A 23673-nucleotide genomic window follows, 5' to 3' on the forward strand; every position below is an offset into this window, starting at 1 on the left:
TACTGTTTGGCACCAGCTCTCTCTCTCTTTTAGTCTTCTGTCTTTCCTCTTTACCTTAGTGCCTTTGGCATGGCTGCATCAATTGTTCCTTTATTCTACCTCACTAACAGGAGAACAAAGAGTGGAGCAAAGTAATGCTATTGACAAGTGTCTATCGTCAGTGAAAAGTAAGGACCCTGTTATCAGTTCAATAGTGTTGTATCTAGTTGCACGACTTTGTGTTTTCAGCGACTGTGTTCAATATTAGACAACTGCTGGGAGATCAAATGATAATAAATCAATGTGGATGAAAGGGTTTGGTTGTTAAGGCATCACAGGTGCACACTGACACACAACACACAGCACAGACAGAGACTGACACACAAAAACCCAGACAAAGACACACACACCTGTACACTTGTAAATTGTAACTGGGCACATCAAAGTGTCTCGGGCAACAGTTAAGCCCCCATAACAAACATAGAGGAAGTCATATCATTAGGAGTGGCCAATAGGAAGTCCCAGCAAGTCATATGATGAGGAGTGGCCCATAGGAAGTCCCAGGAAGTCATATCATTAGGAGTGGCCCATAGGAAGACCCGGGAAGTCATATCATTAGGAGTGGCCAATAGGAAGACCCAGGAAGTCATATCATTAGGAGTGGCCCATAGGAAGACCCAGGAAGTCATATCATTAGGAGTGGCCCATAGGAAGTCATATCATTAGGAGTGGCCCATAGGAAGACCCAGGAAGTCATATGATGAGGAGTGGCCCATAGGAAGTCCCAGGAAGTCATATCATTAGGAGTGGCCCATAGGAAGTCCCAGGAAGTCATATCATTAGGAGTGGCCCATAGGAAGTCCCAGGAAGTCATATCATTAGGAGTGGCCCATAGGAAGACCCAGGAAGTCATATCATTAGGAGTGGCCCATAGGAAGTCATATCATTAGGAGTGGCCCATAGGAAGACCCAGGAAGTAATATCATTAGGAGTGGCCCATAGGAAGACCCAGGAAGTCATATCATTAGGAGTGGCCCATAGGAAGTCCCAGGAAGTCATATCATTAGGAGTGGCCCATAGGAAGACCCAGGAAGTCATATCATTAGGAGTGGCCAATAGGAAGACCCAGGAAGTCATATCATTAGGAGTGGCCCATAGGAAGACGCAGGAAGTCATATCATTAGGAGTGGCCCATAGGAAGACCCAGGAAGTTATATCATTAGGAGTGGCCCATAGGAAGACCCAGGAAGTCATATGATTAGGAGTGGCCCATAGGAAGACCCAGGAAGTCATATCATTAGGAGTGTCCCATAGGAAGTCAAATGATTAGGAGTGGCCCATAGGAAGACCCAGGAAGTCATATCATTAGGAGTGGCCCATAGGAAGACCCAAGAAGTCATATCATTAGGAGTGGCCCATAGGAAGACCCAGAAAGTCAAATGATTAGGAGTGGCCCATAGGAAGACCCAGGAAGTCATATGATTAGGAGTGGCCCATAGGAAGACCCAGGAAGTCATATGATTCGGAGTGGCCCATAGGAAGACCCAGGAAGTCATATCATCAGGAGTGGCCCATAGGAAGACCCAGGAAGTCACATGATTAGGAGTGGCCCATAGGAAGACCCAGGAAATCATGGAGAAAAGCTGAAAGGAGCCCCTTTGAAACACTTCATTTGTTTATCTTTTAAAACAGGGTTCATAAAGGGTTATTCTGCTGGCGCCATAGGATAAACCTTTTTGGTTCTAGGTCGTACCCGCTGTGGAAGGGTTCTATATGGAACCCAAAAGAGTTCTACCCGGAACCAAACTTTTTTTATTGAAGGGTTATCCTATGGGGGCAGCCGGAGAACCCTTTTAGGTTCTAGATCACACTTTTTTTCAAAGAGTGTACTCCTGTTCACTGAACCCAAGAGACTGGGGGGTCGAATAGGAAGTAATTCTGATACTGGTAGAGATTCCTTTATAGTCAATATAGTAAAGGGTCAGGAATCATTGAGTCTGTTGCCATTGACGAGTAGCATTCAAGTTGACTTGAACCTGTGTGTTGAACCATTTGAACTAGGGTTTCAAGTTTCAAGTAGGGTATCATGACAATTGAGTGACCTCTGTATTCAACAGGTGACTATAGATGCCACCACCCACCATACGCCCAACAAACCCACTCACCGTCGTCGCTGTCGGCCAGGATGGTGACCTTTGCGCTGGGGAAGGTGGCTCCCACCTGGCCCCCCATGGGCATGCTGAGGGTTACGTTGAAGCTCTCTTCCTCTTCGTAGAGCGAATCGTCGATGATGATGATGCGGCAGGGCTTCTCCCTCTGGTCCTTGTCAAAGCGGAGCACGCTGGTGTGGTCTTCGGGACGCGTGATGTAGTCGCTGTAGGAGAGGACCGTGCTGGGGATGGTGCCCGTCGCACTGGCTGTTGGGAAAAGGAGTTCAGGGGTCAATGGTTAAGGTTCAATAGAAGAATAACAGACAGTTGTGGGGGAAGGAGAGTAGTTTTATGTTACAATATATCTACAGTGCATTCGGAAAGTATTCAGACCCCTTGACTTTTTCCACATTTTGTTATGTTACAGCCTTATTCTAAAATGGATCAAATCGTTTTTTCCCCTCATCAATCTACACACAATACCCCATAATGACAAAGCAAAAACTGAAATATTACATTTACATACGTTTTCTTACCCTTTACTCAGTACTTTGTTGAAGCACCTTTACAGCATTGAGTCTTCTTGGGTATGATGCTACAAGCTTGGCACACCTATATTAGGGGAGTTTGTCCCATTCTTCTCTGCAGATCCTCTCAATCTCTGTCTGGTTGGATGGGGAGCGTCGCTGCACAGCTATTTTCAGATCTCTCCAGAGATGTTCGATCGGGGTTCAAGTTCGGGCTCTGGCTGGGCCACTCAAGGACATTCAGAGACTTGGCCCAAAGCCACTCCTGCGTTGTCTTGGCTGTGTGCTTAGGTCGTTGTCTTGTTGGAATGGGAACCTTCGCCCCAGTCTGAGGTCCTGAGTGCCCTGTACTTTGCTCTGTTCATCTTTCACTCGATCCTGACTAATCTCCCAGTCCCTGCCGCTGAAAAACATCCCCACAGCATGATGCTGCCACCACTATGCTTTAACCATAGGGATGGTGCCAGGTCTCTTCCTGAGGGGACGCTTGGCATTCAGGCCAAAGAGTTCACTCTTGGTTTCATCAGACCAGAGAATATTTTTTCTCATGGTCTGAGAGTTCTTTAGGCACCTTGTGGCAAACTCCAAGAGGGCTGTCATGTGCCTTTTACTGAGGAGTGGCTTCCGTCTGGCCACTCTACCATAAAGACCTGATTGGTGGAGTGCTACAGAGATGGTTGTCTTTCTGGAACTCTGGAACTCTGTCAGAGTGACCATTGGGTTCTGACCAAGGCCCTTCTCCCCAGATTGCTCAGTCTTGGTGGTTACAAACTTCTTCCATTTAAGAATGATGGAGGCCACTGTGTTCTTGGGTACCCTTCCCCAGCTCTGTGCTTCAACACAATTATGTCTCGGAGCTCTACGGACAATTCCTTCGACCTGATGGCTTGGGTTTTGATTTGAGGTGCACTGTCTTCTGTGGGAACTTATATTGACAGGTGTGCGCCTTTCCAAATCATGTCTAATCAATTGAATCTACCACAACTGCACACCAATCAAGTTCTTGAAACATCTCAAGGATGATCAATGGAAACAGGATGCACTTGAGCTCAATTTCGAGTCTCATAGCAAAGGGTCTGAATACTTATGTAAATAAGGTATTTCTGTTTTTAACTTTTTACAATTCTAAAAATATGTTTTTGCTTTGTCATTACGGGGTATTGGGTGTTGGATTGACGAGATTATTCATATTTTTGATCCATTTTAGAATATGGTTGTAACTTAACAAAATGTGGAAAAAGGGAAGGGGTCTGAATACTTTACAAATGCTCTGTATATCTATGTGTAATTTATTCATGCATTTAATCTTTGTAAAAACCCATGTATTTGAATGATATATATGATATATATATACTGTATTCACCTTGCTGGGTGTAGCAGACGACCATGAGTTCCTGGCTGAGGTCTCCAGAGCGGCGAACAGGCACCAGCAGCTCCCCAATGTCCTCCTCTATCTTATACTCTGCCTGGGGGATGAACACCGTGGACTCTGCAGAGGAAAGAGGGAGAAACCATAGAATTCAGAATTAGAATAGTCATTTAACAGGATCTCTATGGGAGAAACACAGAGGATAGGCCAAAGAGAACAAGAGAAGAAGAGTTTACAAGTCCAGTCTGTACTTATTTGATCCATGCATATTTGCTGCTGTCATCAAATTGCCCAACAATGGAACAATAAACATGATCTGATTCGGGGATCTTAAATGAAGGATACAATTATATTTTTTCATGTGTCAATCCATGTAAATGAATGTAGCCTTTCCGATTGACTTAAAGCCTGTCTATTATTCATAAAGGACTTCATGTCGGAGGGCAAATCAAACAATCAGACAATCTGCAGATAAGGCCGTTCATTCTTACCATCACCAGGGTCCACTATCTCCACAGTGGCTGTATCGGGGTACTCCAGCACGGCCATGACAGGCTCCGACAGCTGGATCTCAAAGGTCTCGCTGGTCTCAAACTCCTGGTCCGTGAAGATCTTCACCCTCCAGGTGGCCACTGTCTGGCCTGGGTTGAACTGGACCTGCTTCTGGGCCTTGCCCCGGAAGTCCTTGTCCTTCTCCGCAGTGCCATCCTTGGTGGTGATGCCTGAATAGAACCATATCGAACTGAACTAAATAGAACCTCATTTAATTACATTTAATTGTAATTTAGCTGAGGTAAGCTGAACTGAATTGAGTTGAATTGAACCTAATTGAACTGAATAGCTTTATAATAATGACACGTAGCACTGTGTGGTTTGCAGGGCCTCAGAGGGTGTGAGTTGACTGCAGGTTGACTGTGATTTACAGACTGTAGTTGCCTGGTTAGCTCTCATTGTCTGTCTTTGTTCATATTTGCCCACTACTGCATCGTCAAAGACAACTGTAAATATAGGAGCCTATGTATAAAAGCTTGTGTGTTGGATGTAGCCAAACAGACAAGCATGTTGACATTACCTGGTGACCCCTATGAGGAAGGGCTATCTGACCCCTCAATCAAACTAGGTTTTTCAACAGCGAGACAGGAAATGGGTCATCAGTCAAACAGGAACATACACAGGGCAGATTGATAACCAGGGGTCTATTTTATTCTTAGGCTTCTTCTAATGGCAGGGTAATAACAGACAAATACACTCCATGAAGACCCTTAAAGGGCCAATCAGTCTTTTAACACAATGACAGTTTAATAGGTCCTGCTTTCTGAATAGTCTCTCCACTGACATTTACATTTTTTCGGAGTACCCCTAGTCAGAGTTGATGGTGGTGGATGATTGAAATATCTACATCCCATTAGGGATAAAATAGTGGCAATTTAAAACTACCTTTTATCTGAATGACAAGCAGAGAAAACAATGGGAGAAATGTACTAACTCAGATATATCACTTGGGGGATGAACCAACGAAGTGCAAGCCAGTTCCAACAGGATCTACCATGGTACACTCTTAGAAAAAGGGTTCCAAAAGGGTTCTTCAGCTGTCCCTATAAGAGAACCAAAAGGGTTCTACCTGGCACCAAAAGGGGTTTCTACCTGCAATAAAAAGTGTTGGGACAGCCGAATAACCCTTTATGGTTCTAGATAGCACCTTTTTTCAAAGAGTCCACGCCCTTGGCGTCGGCTAATGGGGATCCTAATAAATCCAAAATCAAACCAATATACTATAGATCTGATGTAAATCCTGTTCAAGACTTTCAGTACCATAGACATAGAATCTCCATGTCAGCCATATTGAGTGTACCCATTAGTATTCTGTAAAATGACTGAGGAGCCTTGTGCCCATTGTATTCATTCTATTTCTATGTTAGAGGTAAACACTGCTAATGGGTCCCCATTCTAGGCATTCTATATCTATGTTCCCTTACATAAAAACCACATGGTTTCACATGTGGAAAATCACAATTTCATGTAGAAATCATGTGAAAACATTTTTTTTTGGAACACTTCACATGTCCCATTCTAGTCTTTGTATTTCTAGGTCAAGAAGTAAATACTGCTATAGGGTCAATTTCTGTCATTTTATATCAATGTTTAGAGTTAAATATTCCTATAGGACCCATTCTAGTCATTCTATATCTATGTCTAGAGGTAAATATTGCTGTAGGTCCCATTTTAGTCATTGTATTTATCTGTTTAGGTAAAGGCTGCTGTAGATCTGTGGTAAATACTGTGTAAGACTTCCAATACTCACTGACGAAGGATGTCTCTCCCAGGTATCCCCTGCGTCTGAGCGTCACCTCCAGGAATTTGGCGTCCTCATCCACCAGATAGTACTCCTTCTCCAGGCTGATCCACGACCAGTTGAGCCGGAATGGCTGCGGCTTCAGCTTGTTTCCACCTGGAAGACAAAACTTTGACATCAGTGTTTGTAAACTCATTGAGCCCTATGACAAAAGACACAGATATTTTAAATTGTGAAGGGTAACTTGATAACTTAATGTCAGGGCTAAACCCTCAAATCCTCCATCACAGGCCTCTTGAGTGATGCCTTGTTTCTAATTTCCTCTCTCACTCCATTGTTCTCCCCCCCCCCCCACTCTCAGTCAGTGCCTGGCTCGGGTTTCTCACCTCCTCACCCAGATATGTGTGTCAGTTTCCTGGCTCCTTTGGCAGGGTTGCCTGCCCCTGGCTAGACTCTTACCTTCTTACCAGTCTCGGGAATGGGCCAAAACAAGACAGAGAGAGAGAGAGACCAGTTTTTAATGGATCACTTGCTGACAGTGACAGTCTGTTCAAGGGAATCCTTGTCTGTCTGTCTGTCTGTCTTTCTGTCTGTCTGTCTGTCTGTCTGTCTCTCTCTCTCTCTCTCTCTCACACTCTCTCACACTCTCTCACACTCTCTGTCATCTCTGACCCAAACAGAACAGTATTAGCAGAGGGGTTAAAGGTGAGGTGCAGAGAGAGGCTCCATTACTCCTGGTGACTCACTGACATGGCAGCCCCAGCCATATCCTTTCAGCATCAGCCCTATCCCTTTAAGCACCGGCGGCATCCCTTTAAGCACCAGCAGCATCCCTTTAAGCACCAGCAGCACCTCTGAGGGACAAGGGTAACTTCATGTCTATAGGCTTAAAATAGACCTTTTACCCCTTGGTGTTAAACCTTAGTACAGTGAAAGTAGCTCACATTTGTTGTGTTGAAAAACAGAAAGATTAATTAATTAGTTCTTACAATGTTCGAGTCTGTGCACTATGCACAAGGAAACCTCTGATTTGAGATTTGCACCTGGACAGGACCCTCTGTAAAACCTCAGATTTCAAGCGATTAAGACTTCATATCTAGGTCATTTTTCTCAGCTTGAAGTGTATCTACCTCATTAGGCCCCATGAAGAGAACAGGTGCCACAAAACACACATATGAACCATACCTGGGTTCAAATACTATTCTAAATCATTTCATAATTTCAAATATGCTGCCTGGTCTCTATTAAGCTTACCTGACGCAATGGGTCCAATATAATAGTCCCAAAAGTACAACCCCCCCTTTTTATAAGGTATTAAATAAGATATCAAACAGTATTTGAACCCAGGTCTGAATCTTGTAGTCACCTGGCACTGATCACCATTGACTATACATTGCTTCCTCTGCCCTTAATCCATACTATCTCATGACTCTTTTATCCTCCAAAAGAAAGTATTCCACTCGCCGCTTGACATGGGCCACTCTGGACAGACGGAGTTACTTACATAGCCGGTAGCTTTCTTAATGCTTAAATCTTAATCCCAGGCTTCTTTTTAATAACTGCGGCCAAACGTCCAAACGCCTTGGCTTATCCCCTCTCTGACAGGCCCTAGGAGGACCCTTGACCTTGTGTCTGATTGGCCAGAGCTTAGTGGGTTCAGAGAGCCGCAGAGGTTAGAGAGGTGTTGGTCGGTTTCGCACCGCTGGTCACAGTGGCAGAACGGCCTTATTAGCCTGTTATTAACCTGACCCCTGAGTCTAACTCTGAGCAGCCATGGAGGAAGTAGGTCAATGTCAAGATAAGACCCTTTCATATTAACCCTTCACTTCCTTTAGTGTAGCACCATGGTGGTTGTGGTCATCAGAATATCACTCTATTTCTATGGTTGCAGCACCAGAGTCAAGGATTTGGTAGATAAATGCGGAGAAAAGACCCTTTGGATATGAACCCCTACATAACAGAACACTAAGGAAAGGAAGCAGAACCAATCCTCTGAGGGGTGACAGAGAACCTGTGAGAGGAGGCTAACTAAAGAAATAAACTCTCACTAGGCTTTATGGAGGACAAGCGCATGGAGCATCTGGTTAATTTATACAATGAGCCTACATTGGGGTTGGTTTTGCCTGCCTGAGGGAGAAAGGAGCTGTGGGCGTTCTGCTATGTGACTGGGGAGAATGAAAACACTGGAGGGAGGAGATGGGGCCACTTCCTCAAACCCACATGTCAACATGGCGCGCCGGGCCATAACCGAGACACAACAGGGCCAGGGACAAACCACACTTCGCCAAGCCTGGATGTCAATGACGGTGGATTGAATTGAACTGATACTAACTAGTGGATATTTGGGGGGGATTGATTCAATTGGATCGTTTCACTTGTTCACGTAAACCACACACACACACACACTAGAACCCGCCACCCTCACACCCCAGTCATCTCCCAATGCTATAGTATAGTAGCCATGGAGTCCCAGTTTGACATAGGAGCCCCTAGCACCGAACGGTGTCTATCCTTGACCATGCTCATGTTTCTGACAGCTCCGGCTAAAAATACAGGAAGCATTCATCATGTTTGTCTTTGCCTGCTCCAAATTCCACCACGCTTGATGAGTGTGCATGTGGCCAATTGATAGACAAGATGAGCCAGTTAACTTCAAAATAAGATTTGAGTGTTTGATTAAGTGTATTTTCATTTAGCCTGAGTGGAAATATCAAACACCTCTTAGAGCATCTTTGAAATGTAAAAGGGAAGTGCAGTGACTGTTGACGTTCGTCCGTCACTTGTACCTATAACGTACAGTGCACATAAACGAAATGCTACATGACACATTAGTCACACCTCAGTCCATCACATTAAGTATAATAATCACTTATCAAGGGAGAAACTTGATTTATAAAACCTGTATACCTTTCTGCTCATATCTCCTCAAACCCACAGAATCTGAAGGAGTGTTTCTGTTCAGAAAGGCACGTGTTCCTAGGCAGGCTGCCCAGTTTACACAAAGCTGATATTGAGCTTAGTGAGCCTGTATTGTGTGTCAGATAGGATTATCGTATGAACATAGTCAGCAACAAAAAGACTATCGCTCTGGCATCCAGACTGGCAGTCTAACTGACAGCTTCTGGTTTCAGCTCTGACACTGTTACCCTCAAGACATGTAATAATGCTATTTTATCATCAGTATTGCATAGAAATACAATTTCTAACATGGTGTAGTTTGTCTGGTCAAATACTGTAGATGATGAGACTATGTAAGTAAAATAATATTGAAAACAAAGGAGTCAATTGACCTGTAAGAATTAAAAACAGACTATTCTGCACTGGGGAAATTAATTAATATGAGCGCTACTGACAATATTTAATTGAATTGATCAGCTGCTGTTATTTCTCAATTGTCACTCAATTAACAGGGTGAAATAAGGTCTTGGAGTTCATTTGAGTTTAAATCCCCAGAATAACCTAAATCAACAGGCCGATAAAATAGGACAGATGAGATTTAAGGACATCTAGCATTTACCACCTGACCTGGCGCTTGTTAAAAAAACAGAGTTGGATTTCCAACCGGGAAGGCGGATGGGAGTCGATTGGAAAAAAAGAGCTGAGGAAAAGTCTTCCCTAACCATGTCTCCATTTCCCAGACCTGATAGAGATACGTTGTGACACCATGACATCGCTGTGACGCTATACATACATCATGTTATACATAGATGCACAGCCAGTGGAGGGGACCTCAAAGCCCTGGCTGTGTGATATCTGAGCCTTTGAAAACTCTATGACAACTATGACAAAGGCAATGTCGTCATCATCCATATATTTTGTGTGTCGTCCAAGAGAGTTGGCTGGCAGGCTGGCCTCAAAAACAAATCAGCACCTGCTACAATGATGATACAAGCACACAAACATACCCTTTAAAAAAATGACACGGTGATATCATTACAATCTGAGCTGTCTGTGTATAATAAATTACACTAATATCACATTCCATCCCCCAGGTGGACATGATCAGAGCCATAGACATGACTGTGAGATAGGGGGCTTCAGATCCGGCCGGTGTGACACTTCAGTCAGCCATGGTCTCTCTCTCTCTCTCTCTCTCTCGCTCTGTGTCTCAGAGAACTCCTGCCAGAGCTTCAGATTCTGGAAAAAGAAGCTGAGTGACAGCTGCGCCCTCCCACCCCATCTCTCTGTCCCTATGTTGGCTTTGTCCCTCCAGGATGAACAAGGGACAGCAGGCCACTGTCTGGGTGGCCCACAGCCCACTGCTCTGGCATGTCTCTCTGCCTACCTCCCTGCCTGCCTGCTTTCCTTTCTCAAACTCAGAGGAGGGAGTCCTCTTCTGGCTCCTTTTGTCAATCCTGTCAGATACCGTGTCCAGACGTGGCATGGAATCCAACCACACCAGACATGGATCCAGTGGTGTGTTGTCAAGCACACTATACACTTTCTGCTTTCCATTAGAGAAGGTCACATCAATACCACTGATTCAGATAAACCTAAAGTGAAACTGAGTAGAGAGGGACGCCTTCCTTGGTATTTATGAGAGCAATAACGTGGATAGAGTATATAAGGCTAAGTAATGGCCACATTCCCTCTGAACCAGGTGTCTCTGCTGGTTCTGATGTCTCTAACTGATTTACGAACTCATTTATTACAATCTTTACAACTAACATATCAACCACACTCCCAGCTCACATTTCTTTTGCATTTCAAACTGACAATAATAATAGTTCTCACCATCAGATGAAATGTTTTATAGAAGACGGCATTATGAAACGCCCCTGTTTCGGGCTCTTAATACATTTGTCCTTAGAGTGATTTATTAATGCTAGGCTAATCGTTTGAGTAAGCAGTAAGCACGGCCAGTATATCACAGCCAATGCTAAGTGTTGGCCCCTGGACATTTTTCATGTTCTTAGACCTGAGTGAGAAGACTGGATGTTTTCCAGGTATGGGGCTCCCTACAGTGCATCCACCTTTGGATAACTAACTCACACGGTAGCTAGCTAGCTTGCCCCCCTATGCTCCAACAACATGTAACTTTAGTGGCTAACAGGTCAAATTAATTTACCACTGTCATTTTAACGACCTGTCAGGAGATTTGCCAAGATTCTCAAGATGGTCTCCTGTGAGCCTCGATGACTAAGGATATAATGGAGACATCAGTTAGGTTCATTCCGATTCCAAACATGTTTGATTGTATCTCCTGACTGTACATCGGAGGAGGCTGGTGGGGGGAGCTATAGGAGGACGGACTCATTGTAATGGCTAAAGTGGCATAAATGGAACGAAGTCAAACGTGGTTTCCATATGTTTGATGTGTTTGATACCGTTCCATTATTCCATTCCAGCCAGTACAATGAGCCTGTCCGCCATTGCTAACTACCAGCACCTTAGCTAACTAGGTCCCATTGTTGCAAAGAGTTGTGGAATATTCTATATCGTTGTTTTAACCTTTGTCAACTTCAAACTCGACCATGGTCAGCAACCAGCAGCCCTACAGCCCCCCCCCCAGTGTCCTTTCATTCCACCTTCTTCATCAGGTCATCAGGTCCTATTTACATTGCTACAGTATTCATAGCCATACATAGATATACTTAGGATGGTGGGTGGGACTCAAGAGGAGGGGGGGGATGTCATTGGTCAGAATTAAGTTTTGACAAGCCAAGAGAATGATGCAAGGGTGAGCAACAGAAAGCGGCGCCCATGTAAGTATATCCCCGCTGAGTGACAGGAATGAGGACCATGATTATTACATTTCCTCATTCCTCTTTTTATTTATACTGGGTCACATTGCCCTCTGCAACATGGCCCGGTATAAACTTGCAGAAATGTACATTTTAGCAATTTAGCAGACTCCCTTATCCAGAGTGATTTTCAATCAACTAAAGTAGGCAAAACAACCACAAATATACAAAAATAATAATAATGTTTTATTGTCACATACAGTACACCGAGTAGGTGCAGTGAAATGTGTTATTTTCACAGGAGGCTGGTGAGGGGAGGACGGCTCATATTGGGGAGGACAGCTCATATTAATGGCTGGAATGGGATCAAACACATGGAAACCATTTTTCTGATGAGTTAGATACCATTCCATTTGTTCCGTTACAGCCATTACTATGAGCCCGTCCTCCCCAATTAAGGAGCCACCAACCTCCTGTGGTTGTTTTACAGGGTCAGGGTAGTACGGCGTCCCTGGAGCAAATAAGGGTTAAGTACCTTGCACAAGGGCACATCGCTAGATTTTTCACCTTGTCAGCTCAGGAATTCAAACCAGCGACCTTTGGGTTACTAGCAAAACACTCTAACCGCTCGGCTACCTATGGCCCTTATTATTACAGTCCCTACAGCCAAAACCATCAACAACACCTGTGTGAATATAGATTTCACATGTGGTCCATTAATTTAGTCATTATATTGAGGTGTACGATCAGAATTTCTATACAATTTAACACAATTACAACAGCTTTCTCTTTTTTTAACGTTGGCTCTACAGTACAGAAAGTATATTCTCAAATGCCAGTGTGCTCAACTTAGTTTCCTCTGGGGCATTCCGAAGATCCCATGGTTGGGATTTTGGATTGGAGGAGCCAGGCATATTAATAGATCCTATTGGCCACTGCCGTGCACTGTAAAATAACACTGACTCCAGAACAGTGACCTGATCTGGGTCGGAAAGGCAGTATGCCGCACATCACAAGGTGACAGAGAGACTGGGTCACCCCCCAATGGTGCCACTGGCGCTTATTGCATCATTTTGGAGAAAACGAACCTAACTGTCCCATGGCAACTGGCCAAAATGAATCATTTAATCATATATATACACAACACTGAGTGTACAAAACATTAGGAACAACTGCTCTTTCCATGACACAGACTGACCAGGTGAATCCAGGTGAAAGCTTTGATCCCTTATTGATGTCACTTGTTAAATCCACTTGAATCAGTGTAGATGAAGGGGAGGAGACGGGTTAATTAAGGATTTCTAGGACTAGAGACAATTGGGACATGGATTGTGTATGTGTATCATTCAGAGGATGAATGGGCAAGACAACATATTTAAGTGCCTTTGAATGGGGTATGGTACTAGGTGCCAGGCGTACTGGTGTGTCAAGAACGGCACGCTGCTGGGTTTTTCACACTCAACAGTTTCCCGTCTGTATCAAGAATGGTCCACCACCCAGAGGACATCCAGCCAACTGTGTGAAGCATTAGAGTCAGCATGGGCCAGCATCCTTGTGGAACGCTTTTCTGAGGGCAAGAGGGGTGCAACTCAATATTAGAAAGGTGTTCCTAATGTTTTGCACACTCAGTCTATATGCCATTCAGCAGACACTTTTATCCAAAGCTACTTACACTCATGCTTGCATACATTTAACGTGTGGGTGATCCCGGGAATCGAACCCATTATCCTGGCATTGCAAGAGCCATGCTCTAATAACGGAGCTAAATGAAACGACTAAGTGGTGTCAAGATTCTTAGTGAGTCCTCACAGAACGTACAGACTGAGGGAAGGAGTGATAGAAGAGAGAGAGGAAAGGGACGGTGCATCTGCTAAATGACTAAAATGTCAATAGAAATGAAAGAGGGGATAGATACTGACATACAGATGTGGGATCTTGATTTGATCCCCCTGTTGCAGGATAACGTTTCTGCGATGTAGGACATTTAAAACATGTAGTGTACTTGAGATTTGAAAAATGCTTCTGAAATTTGTAATTTACACTCTGAAATGTCAGACTTAATTTTCCCTTATGAAAAATGTATCCACCCCTACAAAAATGTCTATTAATTATGAAAATAATTCACATTTCCCGTTGCTGAAAGATTATTTTCCTGCTGTGGCAAGCTGGCTCAAATTAAGACCCTACATCTGTGCAGAACAAATGTGCAAGTGACACATCTTTAAACAGACAGCGAGAGAGTAGAATATAATGTAAAGTATAGAATATAAAGACAGTTTTAAAAGAAAGTATGGGGAGCAGCAGACAGCTTTGCCATATGGAAGCAGACATGAATAACCTCTAGGGGCCAGACATCATAACACCAACACTCTCCCAACCCCAATAAATCTATCTGCCCCTTGTCAGGAGGCAAGGAGAGAGAGAGGGAGAGGGAGAGGGAGAAGCCTCCGCCTCACAGTCACAGTATACATGTAGGTAGACCTTCAACTGGCACCAGGGGACAGTAAATCGTTGGCCGGCTGTTGACATGGCTGACAGGTTGGATCCGAACACACACTTAGGAAGTCATGGTGCCTGCTGTGTAAAATGGCCGCGACCCATAATTCCCCTCCTCTGAAAAAGTGCCATTCTACCCCTCTGAAACAGAACAGGGGGCTGTAATGCAGTCAAACGTTCCTATCTGAGTATTGGCTTTGATCTCTGGGGGTTGTGAGTGGGGTCTGTGGGGGACTATGAAAGGGGATACTGGCTGTCCTGGAACTCTCCCAGTCCCATACACCTGTCTACTAGGGTTCCCACTTCACTTCCAGGTATGTCTGTGAGTGTGGCAGGAGACGGGAGTCTTGAATCGCATAACACTATTACCTCTGCCACTGGTCTACTGTCATTCCCCATGCAGCAGGAGCCTGGAGTGAAAGGGGAAGCTACCAGATTATAAAACCCGAGAATGATTCAACTCTATTCAACACAAGGAGGCTATTTTCAAAATACACTTTTATCATCGCTATTACTATGAAAACTAAAACGGCACAACCTCCTCTTGCATAACGTATTAACCTTGGCAGAGTTTGCCTGGAAGCTAATATTCACTATCTACTCACTAGCCTATCATTTTCTTAATGTGGGCTCTTAAAAAAAATCTGATGTAGACTTCCCATATCTATCTAACTACATGGATGAGTTTAAAACTCTGATGCAAGACTCTGTTCAGGTGTAAATTGTTATTGTATTGTTGTTGTGCTGATTGGATCGTAGTGTTACTATGATTGTATTGTATTGTTACGCTGATTGTATTGTTACGCTGATTGGATCGTATTGGTACGCTGATTGGATCGTATTGTTACGCTGATTGGATCGTATTGTTACGCTGATTGGATCGTATTGTTGTGCTGATTGGATCGTATTGTTACTATGATTGTATTGTATTGTTACGCTGATTGGATCGTATTGGTACGCTGATTGTATTGTATTGTTACGCTGATTGGATCGTATTGTTACTATGATTGTATTGTATTGTTACGCTGATTGGATCGTATTGTTACGCTGATTGGATCGTATTGTTACGCTGATTGTATTGTATTGGTACGCTGATTGGATCGTATTGTTACGCTGATTGGATCGTATTGTTACGCTGATTGTATTGTATTGTTGTGCTGATTGGATCGTATTGTTACTATGATTGTATTGTATTGTTACGCTGATTGGATCGTATTGTTACGCTGATTGGATCGTATTGTTGTGCTGATTGGATCGTATTGTTACTATGATTGTATTGTATTGTTACGCTGATTGTATTGTATTGTTACGCTGATTGGATCGTATTGTTACGCTGATTGGATCGTATTGTTGTGCTGATTGGATCGTATTGTTACTATGATTGTATTGTATTGTTACGCTGATTGGATCGTATTGTTACGCTGATTGTATTGTATTGTTACGCTGATTGGATCGTATTGTTACGCTGATTGTATTGTATTGTTACGCTGATTGGATCGTATTGTTACGCTGATTGGATCGTATTGTTACGCTGATTGGATCGTATTGTTACGCTGATTGGATCGTATTCTTACGCTGATTGGATCGTATTGTTACGCTGATTGGATCGTAATTGTTACGCTGACTGCATTGTATTGTTACGCTGATTGGATGTTATTGTATTGTTGTGCTGATTGTATTGTATTGTTGTGCTGATTGTATTGTATTGTTGTGCTGATTGTATTGTATTGTTGTGCTGATTGTATTGTATTGTAGTGCTGATTGTATTGTATTGTTGTGCTGATTGTATTGTATTGTTGTGCTGATTGTATTGTATTGTGTTGTTGTGCTGATTGTATTGTATTGTTGTGCTGATTGTATTGTATTGTTGTGCTGATTGTATTGGGGCGGCAGGGTAGCCTAGAGGTTAGAGCGTTGGACTAGTAACCGGAAGGTTGCAAGTTTAAACCCCCGAGCTGACAAGGTACAAATCTGTCGTTCTGCCCCTGAACAGGCAGTTAACCCACTGTTCCTAGGCCGTCATTGAAAATAAGAATTTGTTCTTAACTGACTTGCCTAGTTAAATAAAGGTAAAATAAATAAATAAATTGTATTGTTGTGCTGATTGTATTGTATTGATGTGCTGATGCTTTATTGTATGTTTTTAATGTTGTATTGATGCTGCTGCCTTCTTGACCTGGTCTCAATGGGCTTTTCCTGGTTCAACAGGTAAAAAGACAAAGGAGGAAGAAAAAACCTTCAGATGTCTGGACGAGTCTGGACGAGTCTGACATTGTTCTGTTTAAGGGGTTACTACTAGCCTCTGGCAGGGTAGGCCCTGGCCTGATGGACCACTCGTCTGTAGACAGTCCTGGATGACAGAAGAGGAGTAACCACAACTGACACACTGAACTTCATTATTAGGATAGAGCTCAGGGGCTAATAATCGTTATGCCATTAGACTAGTTTCTTTTGAAGAGGCTATATGGAAATTGAAAAATACATCTAGCCTTTTATGATAGAATGACACTGCCTTTCATCCAAGCACCTTGTCATAAACCTATTATCACACAGGGATAGCCAACAATAACATAAACAGTGTTGAGGAAACATTCAAAGGTGGCCATTTTGAGCGAGGCAGAATTCCCTCCCTTCCTGGTCAGGGCTTTGCTGTGTCTTTCAGCAGGATTAGGTGAGGCTGACTAGGCTGAATTGGCTGACACTAGATCAATAATCAGTTATCTGTGTAGTGATGGTAATAATACCCCGTCCCCCTAACCCTAACTGTTCTAACCTGTTCTAACAACTCCTCCTTGAGTCCATCACTCAACGAAGAGGACATCTCTACATGAACATATGCCTGGAGATGAGGAAGTAGGTCTATACCTCAGCTCACTTTATCCATCAGAGTACCTTATAATCGCCCCTCAGAACAGAACCAGTGGGCTGGTTGGGTCCTTATGGGCCTCAAGGGGTAAGGTATTCCCTCATCAAATAATACATTAAGACTTGAATGAAGGGAACCTGTCTGAGTTTGTCACTTATGATTCAGTCAGTCTGCTTATTGTTGTATAACATTGACATCAGTTTCTAAACAACCATTTCCAAAATTCATTTACATTTTTTAATTGCTACCCCTCAGGGCTGACTGATGATTTACACATTCCTCCATCCATCGGATCTCCCCGAAGGGTGAAAAGTTAAACAGGCACTCCGCAGGGCCTCCCTCTGGGGTCCTGACTGAAAAAGGACAGCATATGCTACCAGGACTTGGAATGTGGCCACTGTCCATTTCAAGAAACAAGACTTCCCGCAGTGTGGCAACTGCTGACCCCTTTCTTGAACAATGCAGAGACACTGAGAAGTCACCCCCCCCCCCCCCCACACACACACAGCCGTGCTATGGGTAGAGCCGCCGCTGCCTCTGTGTCTCTCGACACCTGCTGGGACTTGGGAATACTTCCTCCCCCTTCCTCCCTCTTTCATCCCCCTTTCCTCACCCTTTCCTCACCCCATCACCACCCTCTCCACCATGGAGACTGTAAGACTCTAAAGGTAAGGAGATTGTGTGTCTACCTATCCATCACATGCAAGACTGTGTAAGTTGCATGTGTGTGTAGCTTCCCACTTTTTGGAAGTCAACCACTTGATTTCGTCCCTATGTTATAATGGCATTGAACATGTCACCCTCCCTAGGAGAGGGGGTGACCTCAACAGTTTATTGTTAAAACAAGAGGCTGCCTGGATCTTTAATTTAAAGACCCTTGCTCCCTTCGGTCTCAACGTAGACTTTGATCTTAAGCCATTCCTGTGATTCTTGTGATTGTGCTATTCATTGTAAATGTTTGTAGTACGGTGTTTCTATGTCAAATAGTTTTGTTATTGTGACAGAACAGAGGGCTGACACTAGATCAATTGTCAGATGCAAACTCCAAATGTAATATATTTCAACTCTATATCTGACATGGTACAGGTGTCTTCTTTTTTTATGCCCATAACCATGTGTGTGAGGTGTATCATTTTGTTTCAAAGTACATTTGTTTAAGACTACTAAGAATCACTCTGTATGACCCTAAAAGGTTAAAGACAGCCGCAACTTTAGCCCACTGCAGTAAAAGGTTAAAGACAGCTGCAACTATCAATGTATCTGCAGGACTATTTCCTCAATGGAAACATGTTCATCTGAATGATGAAAGGATTCAACTCAGTAATGACACTTCCGTATTCATTTTGGTGTGCAGCTTGAAAGTGTAAAAGGTGTGGTACCACATAGAGTAAAAGGCACATTTCACACAGTATCTGACTCAGCTGAACCCCCTCTCTCTTCAGGTCTCTCCCTCCAAAACACCCAGGACCAGAGCCACCACCACCCTGCCTGGAGCCAGTACAGCCTGCCTGGACCCAGTTGAGCCTGCCTGGATCCAGTTGAGCCTGCCTGGACCCAGTTGAGCCTGCCTGGACCCAGTTGAGCCTGCCTGGAGCCAGTACAGCCTGCCTGGACCCAGTTGAGCCTGCCTGGAGCCAGTACAGCCTGCCTGGACCCAGTTGAGCCTGCCTGGAGCCAGTACAGCCTGCCTGGACCCAGTTGAGCCTGCCTGGACCCAGTACAGCCTGCCTGGACCCAGTTGAGCCTGCCTGGACCCAGTTGAGCCTGCCTGGAGCCAGTACAGCCTGCCTGGACCCAGTACAGCCTGCCTGGACCCAGTTGAGCCTGCCTGGAGCCAGTACAGCCTGCCTGGAGCCAGTACAGCCTGCCTGGACCCAGTTGAGCCTGCCTGGAGCCAGTACAGCCTGCCTGGAGCCAGTACAGCCTGCCTGGAGCCAGTTGAGCCTGCCTGGACCCAGTACAGCCTGCCTGGACCCAGTTGAGCCTGCCTGGAGCCAGTACAGCCTGCCTGGACCCAGTACCGCTTGCCTGGCTCTCCTTGTCAGAACCCCAATCAAGAGATGTGCCCACTTGCCCCAGGAAGGCCTGGTCAGCTGTAGTGTAGCCAGGGTTACACAGTTCATCAAATCAAATTGTATTAATCACATGCGCCGAATACAACAGGTGTTGTGCTTACTTACGAGCCCCTAAACAACAGTGCAGTTGAAAAAAATACAGATAACAATAAGAGATAAAAGTAATTAAAGAGCAGCAGTAAAAAATAGCAATATATAGGGGGTGCCGGTACAGAGTCAATGTCCGGGGCACCGGTTAGTTGAGGTAATATGTACATGTAGGTAGAGTTATTAAAGTGACTATGCTTAGATGACAACAGAGAGTGGCAGTGGAATGGAGAGCGAGGTCAATGCAAATAGTCTGGGTAGCCATTTAATTAGATGTTCAGGAGTCTTATGGCTTGGGGGTAGAAGCTGTTCAGAAGCCTCTTGGACCGAGAGAACAGTCCATGACTAGGGTGGCTGGAGTCTTTGACAATTTTTAGGGCCTTCCTCTGACACCGCCTGGTACAGAGGTCTTGGATGGCAGGAATCTTGGGCCAAGTGATGTACTGAGCCGTTCGCTCTACCCTCTGTAGTGCCTTGGGGTCGGAGGCCGAGCAGTTGACATACCAGGCAGTGATGCAATCAGTCAGGATGCTCTCGATGGTGCAGCTGTAGAACCTTTAGAGGATCTTATTACCCATGCCAAATCTTTTCAGTCTCCTGAGGGGGAATAGGTTTTGTCGTGCCCGCTTCACGACTGTCTTGGTGTGCTTGGACCATGTTAGTTTGTTGGTGATGTGGACACCAAGGAGCCTGAAGCTCTCAACCTGCTCCACTGCAGCCCTGTCGATGAGAATGGGGGCGTGCCCAGTCCTCTTTTTCCTGTAGTCCACAATCATCTCCTTTGTCTTGAGGTATGCTAACGCTCTGAGATATGCTAACGCTTCATCACCACTTCACACATAAAGGTTATGCTAACAGTATGCTACGCTATATCACTACATTCCCCTCAAGGTGAGGGACGAGGGGAGAGCTTCATTCAAATGAATTCAGTCAGGGTCTCAACATACTACTGAGAGTAAGAATAGTAGAAGGTACAAGGTGCAATTTTGACATTTGGTTGTGCATTAGCAGTTTTTTTCTCATTATGATGGTCACTGACAGTCACTCATTTAGCCCATGGCAGCTAACAATTTTTAGCTTGGTAAGTTAGTCCATTCAGCTATTTAAATTTGTTGTAATCATGGCCGAATAATGGCAAATGTGTAGAATTGCAGAAAATTAACTTTAAAATTATAATAAGTCTCTACACTCTCGCATAGGGCCCCCAAAAGGCTAGGGCCGGCCAACACCCACTCCTGACCAACACCCAGGGGAAATACCCTGACCCCTCGCTCTTTCTCTTCTTACCCATAACGCATTATTTATGACATGTTGTTTCAATACAGCAATACAACTCTACAGGGAGACAATGCAGCTATTTGGACTATTTTCTATGTGAATTTTGCACACTTAGGGTGTAAATAGTATTGTTCACGGTCACTTCTGCTGCAGACATTTATTCTATAGAATTTAGAATGTCCAGCGGTGTTTCTCATACACATTAAGAAAACACTAAACTTTTATGTGCATATTCGCTGACCAACAGAATGCTGTGTCAACTTGTTCCTACATGCCAGTAACAGACTCAGGCAATTGTTGCCTTTTCATGTCTTTATTTGATGTTACTCGGTGTGTGTGTGTGTGTGTGTGGTGTGTGTCCTACCAGCCCTGAGTCAGTGCTCTGCACATGTTAACCGTAGTCAGACAGAAACAAAGTCACACGAGACAGATGGCAGAGAGGTATAGAGCCAACCCTGCACCTGGTTCAGATGTGCTGGCTGGAATCTCAAACAGAACAGTGGGACAGACTACACTACAAACACAGGGGATTGTGGAGCTAATTGAAGCCCTTGTGTCCCCTTCCTGTTGTAGCCAGACCCTCAATTACAGACAGCCCTGAGAAAGAAAGCCCTATTATCCATTAAGGCTATACTGTCTGAGAGCGACAGCCATTTATGGCCATCTGGAATTCAGCATGTTCTAATTTAGCAGAGTAAGAGGACTTTGGGAAGACACATGCATTAAAAAATATAAATAATTAAGGATATAAGTCTTAGTATTTCAGCATGTGTGGATCGGGACAGTACGGGAAAATAATTCCTTTTTGTGCAATATCTTCAGAAACTAGTTAACAACCTTTCTCCCACTCTGTTCTCACAGCCAATTCTCTGTCCTAACATGAGAGTTCATTACTGGGCGTGAACGCTAACATGAAGATGAAAGGGTTAACTTAGGGGTTAAACTTGGTGAAAACAACAAGAGGAATTGACCAAAAGGCCATGACAAATAAACCCTCCGTGGCCATCAACCATGGTGATGATGATGATGATGATGATGATGATATTGTGCTAGCTAGCTAGTCCTCAATCCAGCATAAATATAGCCCAAACCTTTCTTAGAGTGTGTCATGGAGGGATGCATTTCAAAACCTCAGAATGTGTTAAGCATTTACAGCTGATGTTAAAATAGCAAAGCATGTCCCCATCCCCACATGCTATATTTTGTTCCTTTGCTTTGCATTCGCTATATATATCCGTGATGCAGATAAACTAGGTCCACAATGGTACTTTGGACGAAGTGAACCATAACAAAGCGCAAACGAATATCCAACAACTGATTTGTTTCAAAACTCCACAGTCTGTGTGTGATACACAAATGTGTAGAATATGTAGAATATACATTGAAACCAAAAACACATTTTATGATATACATGCTTTACTCCAATAGTTGAAATCTACTGACAATACCATAGAAAAGCTACGTTATACAAACACTAACATCATATGAATTACTGTATACTGAAAACACCAATAGGATTGTCACGATAGAGATGCAACCTGTGTGGATAGTTATGAAATCCAATAAGGTACGGTTCATATGACATCGGACCAAACATTAATTTCTAGGGGAATATAAATACACACAGCTACTGAAATCTAAAGCCTCCCAAGCAAAGGATCCCTAGAGAAGGTGAGGAATGGATCTGGCATATCAGATGGTAATGACTAGTCTATTTTCTATTTTCTGATGACTAGTCAAACAGAAAATAGAATCCCAAAAAATAGAAGCACTTTAAACGATTCCATGAGAATTTTGGATTGTGAAGCAAAACTTGCTAACTTCACTATGAAATAGTTACGTTTTTGTTCCACTAACCTAGAGAAGCAATGAAGCAGGTCATGACCTTAACAGTCACCTTGATCATTACAAAACTGCTATTCAAAATTAGTAGTTTCCTCTACACACAGGGTCAAAGGCCCATACTATTCTCACTTATCTAGGATCGATTTCCATATAAATGCACATATGGTTTTGATGAATACCTGGAATGCCTTGGAGGCATTGAAGGTGGCAAATTTGGTTTCATGCTATCACCTCAAACACTGACGAAAACCCAGGACAAAAACCACAAAGGAAAACCCCCGTTGTTCATGATACAATAAAGTTCAGAGCTTTTTAAATTGCCGGGCGTTCCCTTTCACTCCTAACACACCCAGGGACACTGTTCGGCCCATGTCCCCACTGACCTCTTCCACCCCTTCTTTAAACCTTCTTTAAACCTGCCACCCTCAGCAGTGGGGCGAGGAGAGAGAAGGGGCTCTGTGCTAGCTGTCAGTCATGGCGAACTGCGTTTAAGTCTTTGTGATGCAAACACTTTGGAGATTGACAGAGAGCAGGAAGATTCAATCTCAAAGAGATTCAATCTTAAAAGAAGGATGAAGCCGAAAAGAATGCCTACAGGCCATGTGATATAAGTCTGCAGTAATGGGACCCGACAACGTCAATGAGCATGAGGTTCAAATATTAAAAAAGAGGGTCTTACCTTTATCCTCAACTGTGAAGTAGAAGATATCACTTGTGGCATTGCTACCATCAAGCAGCACGTAGCAAATCTTCATTTCGTCGATATCAGCTGATGACATGAAAGGGTGAATTGGAAATGTAAGGAGGAGAATCTGTACATTCTTTAGAACATCTGAGATGATTACTCCACTTTCTACTGAAGGTTACTTACAGCCCTCAGGCATCACTTTAGATTATGTCAAAGTCAAAGGCATTAAAATACTGATTCTGGCAGGAGTGTGAATACTGGTCTTACTGATATTGTAAACATAATTTGCCCAAAGTACAGAACTTCAATCAATTATGTCAGATTTTAATTTTTAAA

The 23673-nt window shown here is 43.8% G+C and overlaps 1 protein-coding gene across 1 annotated transcript in view; it reads right to left on the bottom strand.

The window, feature by feature from the left end:
* LOC135507558 (FRAS1-related extracellular matrix protein 2-like) overlaps positions 1-23673 on the bottom strand; it is a 50651-nt gene that overhangs the window by 21698 nt on the left and 5280 nt on the right. The window contains exons 2-6 of the mRNA XM_064927070.1: positions 23329-23418; positions 6328-6474; positions 4517-4747; positions 4020-4145; positions 2145-2396 (exon numbers count right to left, since the gene is read on the bottom strand). Of these exons, the coding sequence (XP_064783142.1) occupies positions 2145-2396; positions 4020-4145; positions 4517-4747; positions 6328-6474; positions 23329-23418 (846 nt within the window). The remainder of the gene's footprint in view (positions 1-2144; positions 2397-4019; positions 4146-4516; positions 4748-6327; positions 6475-23328; positions 23419-23673) is intronic.

Source organism: Oncorhynchus masou, chromosome 21 (assembly GCF_036934945.1).
Source record: "Oncorhynchus masou masou isolate Uvic2021 chromosome 21, UVic_Omas_1.1, whole genome shotgun sequence".
In the NCBI taxonomy this organism is placed as follows: Eukaryota; Metazoa; Chordata; class Actinopteri; order Salmoniformes; family Salmonidae; genus Oncorhynchus; species Oncorhynchus masou.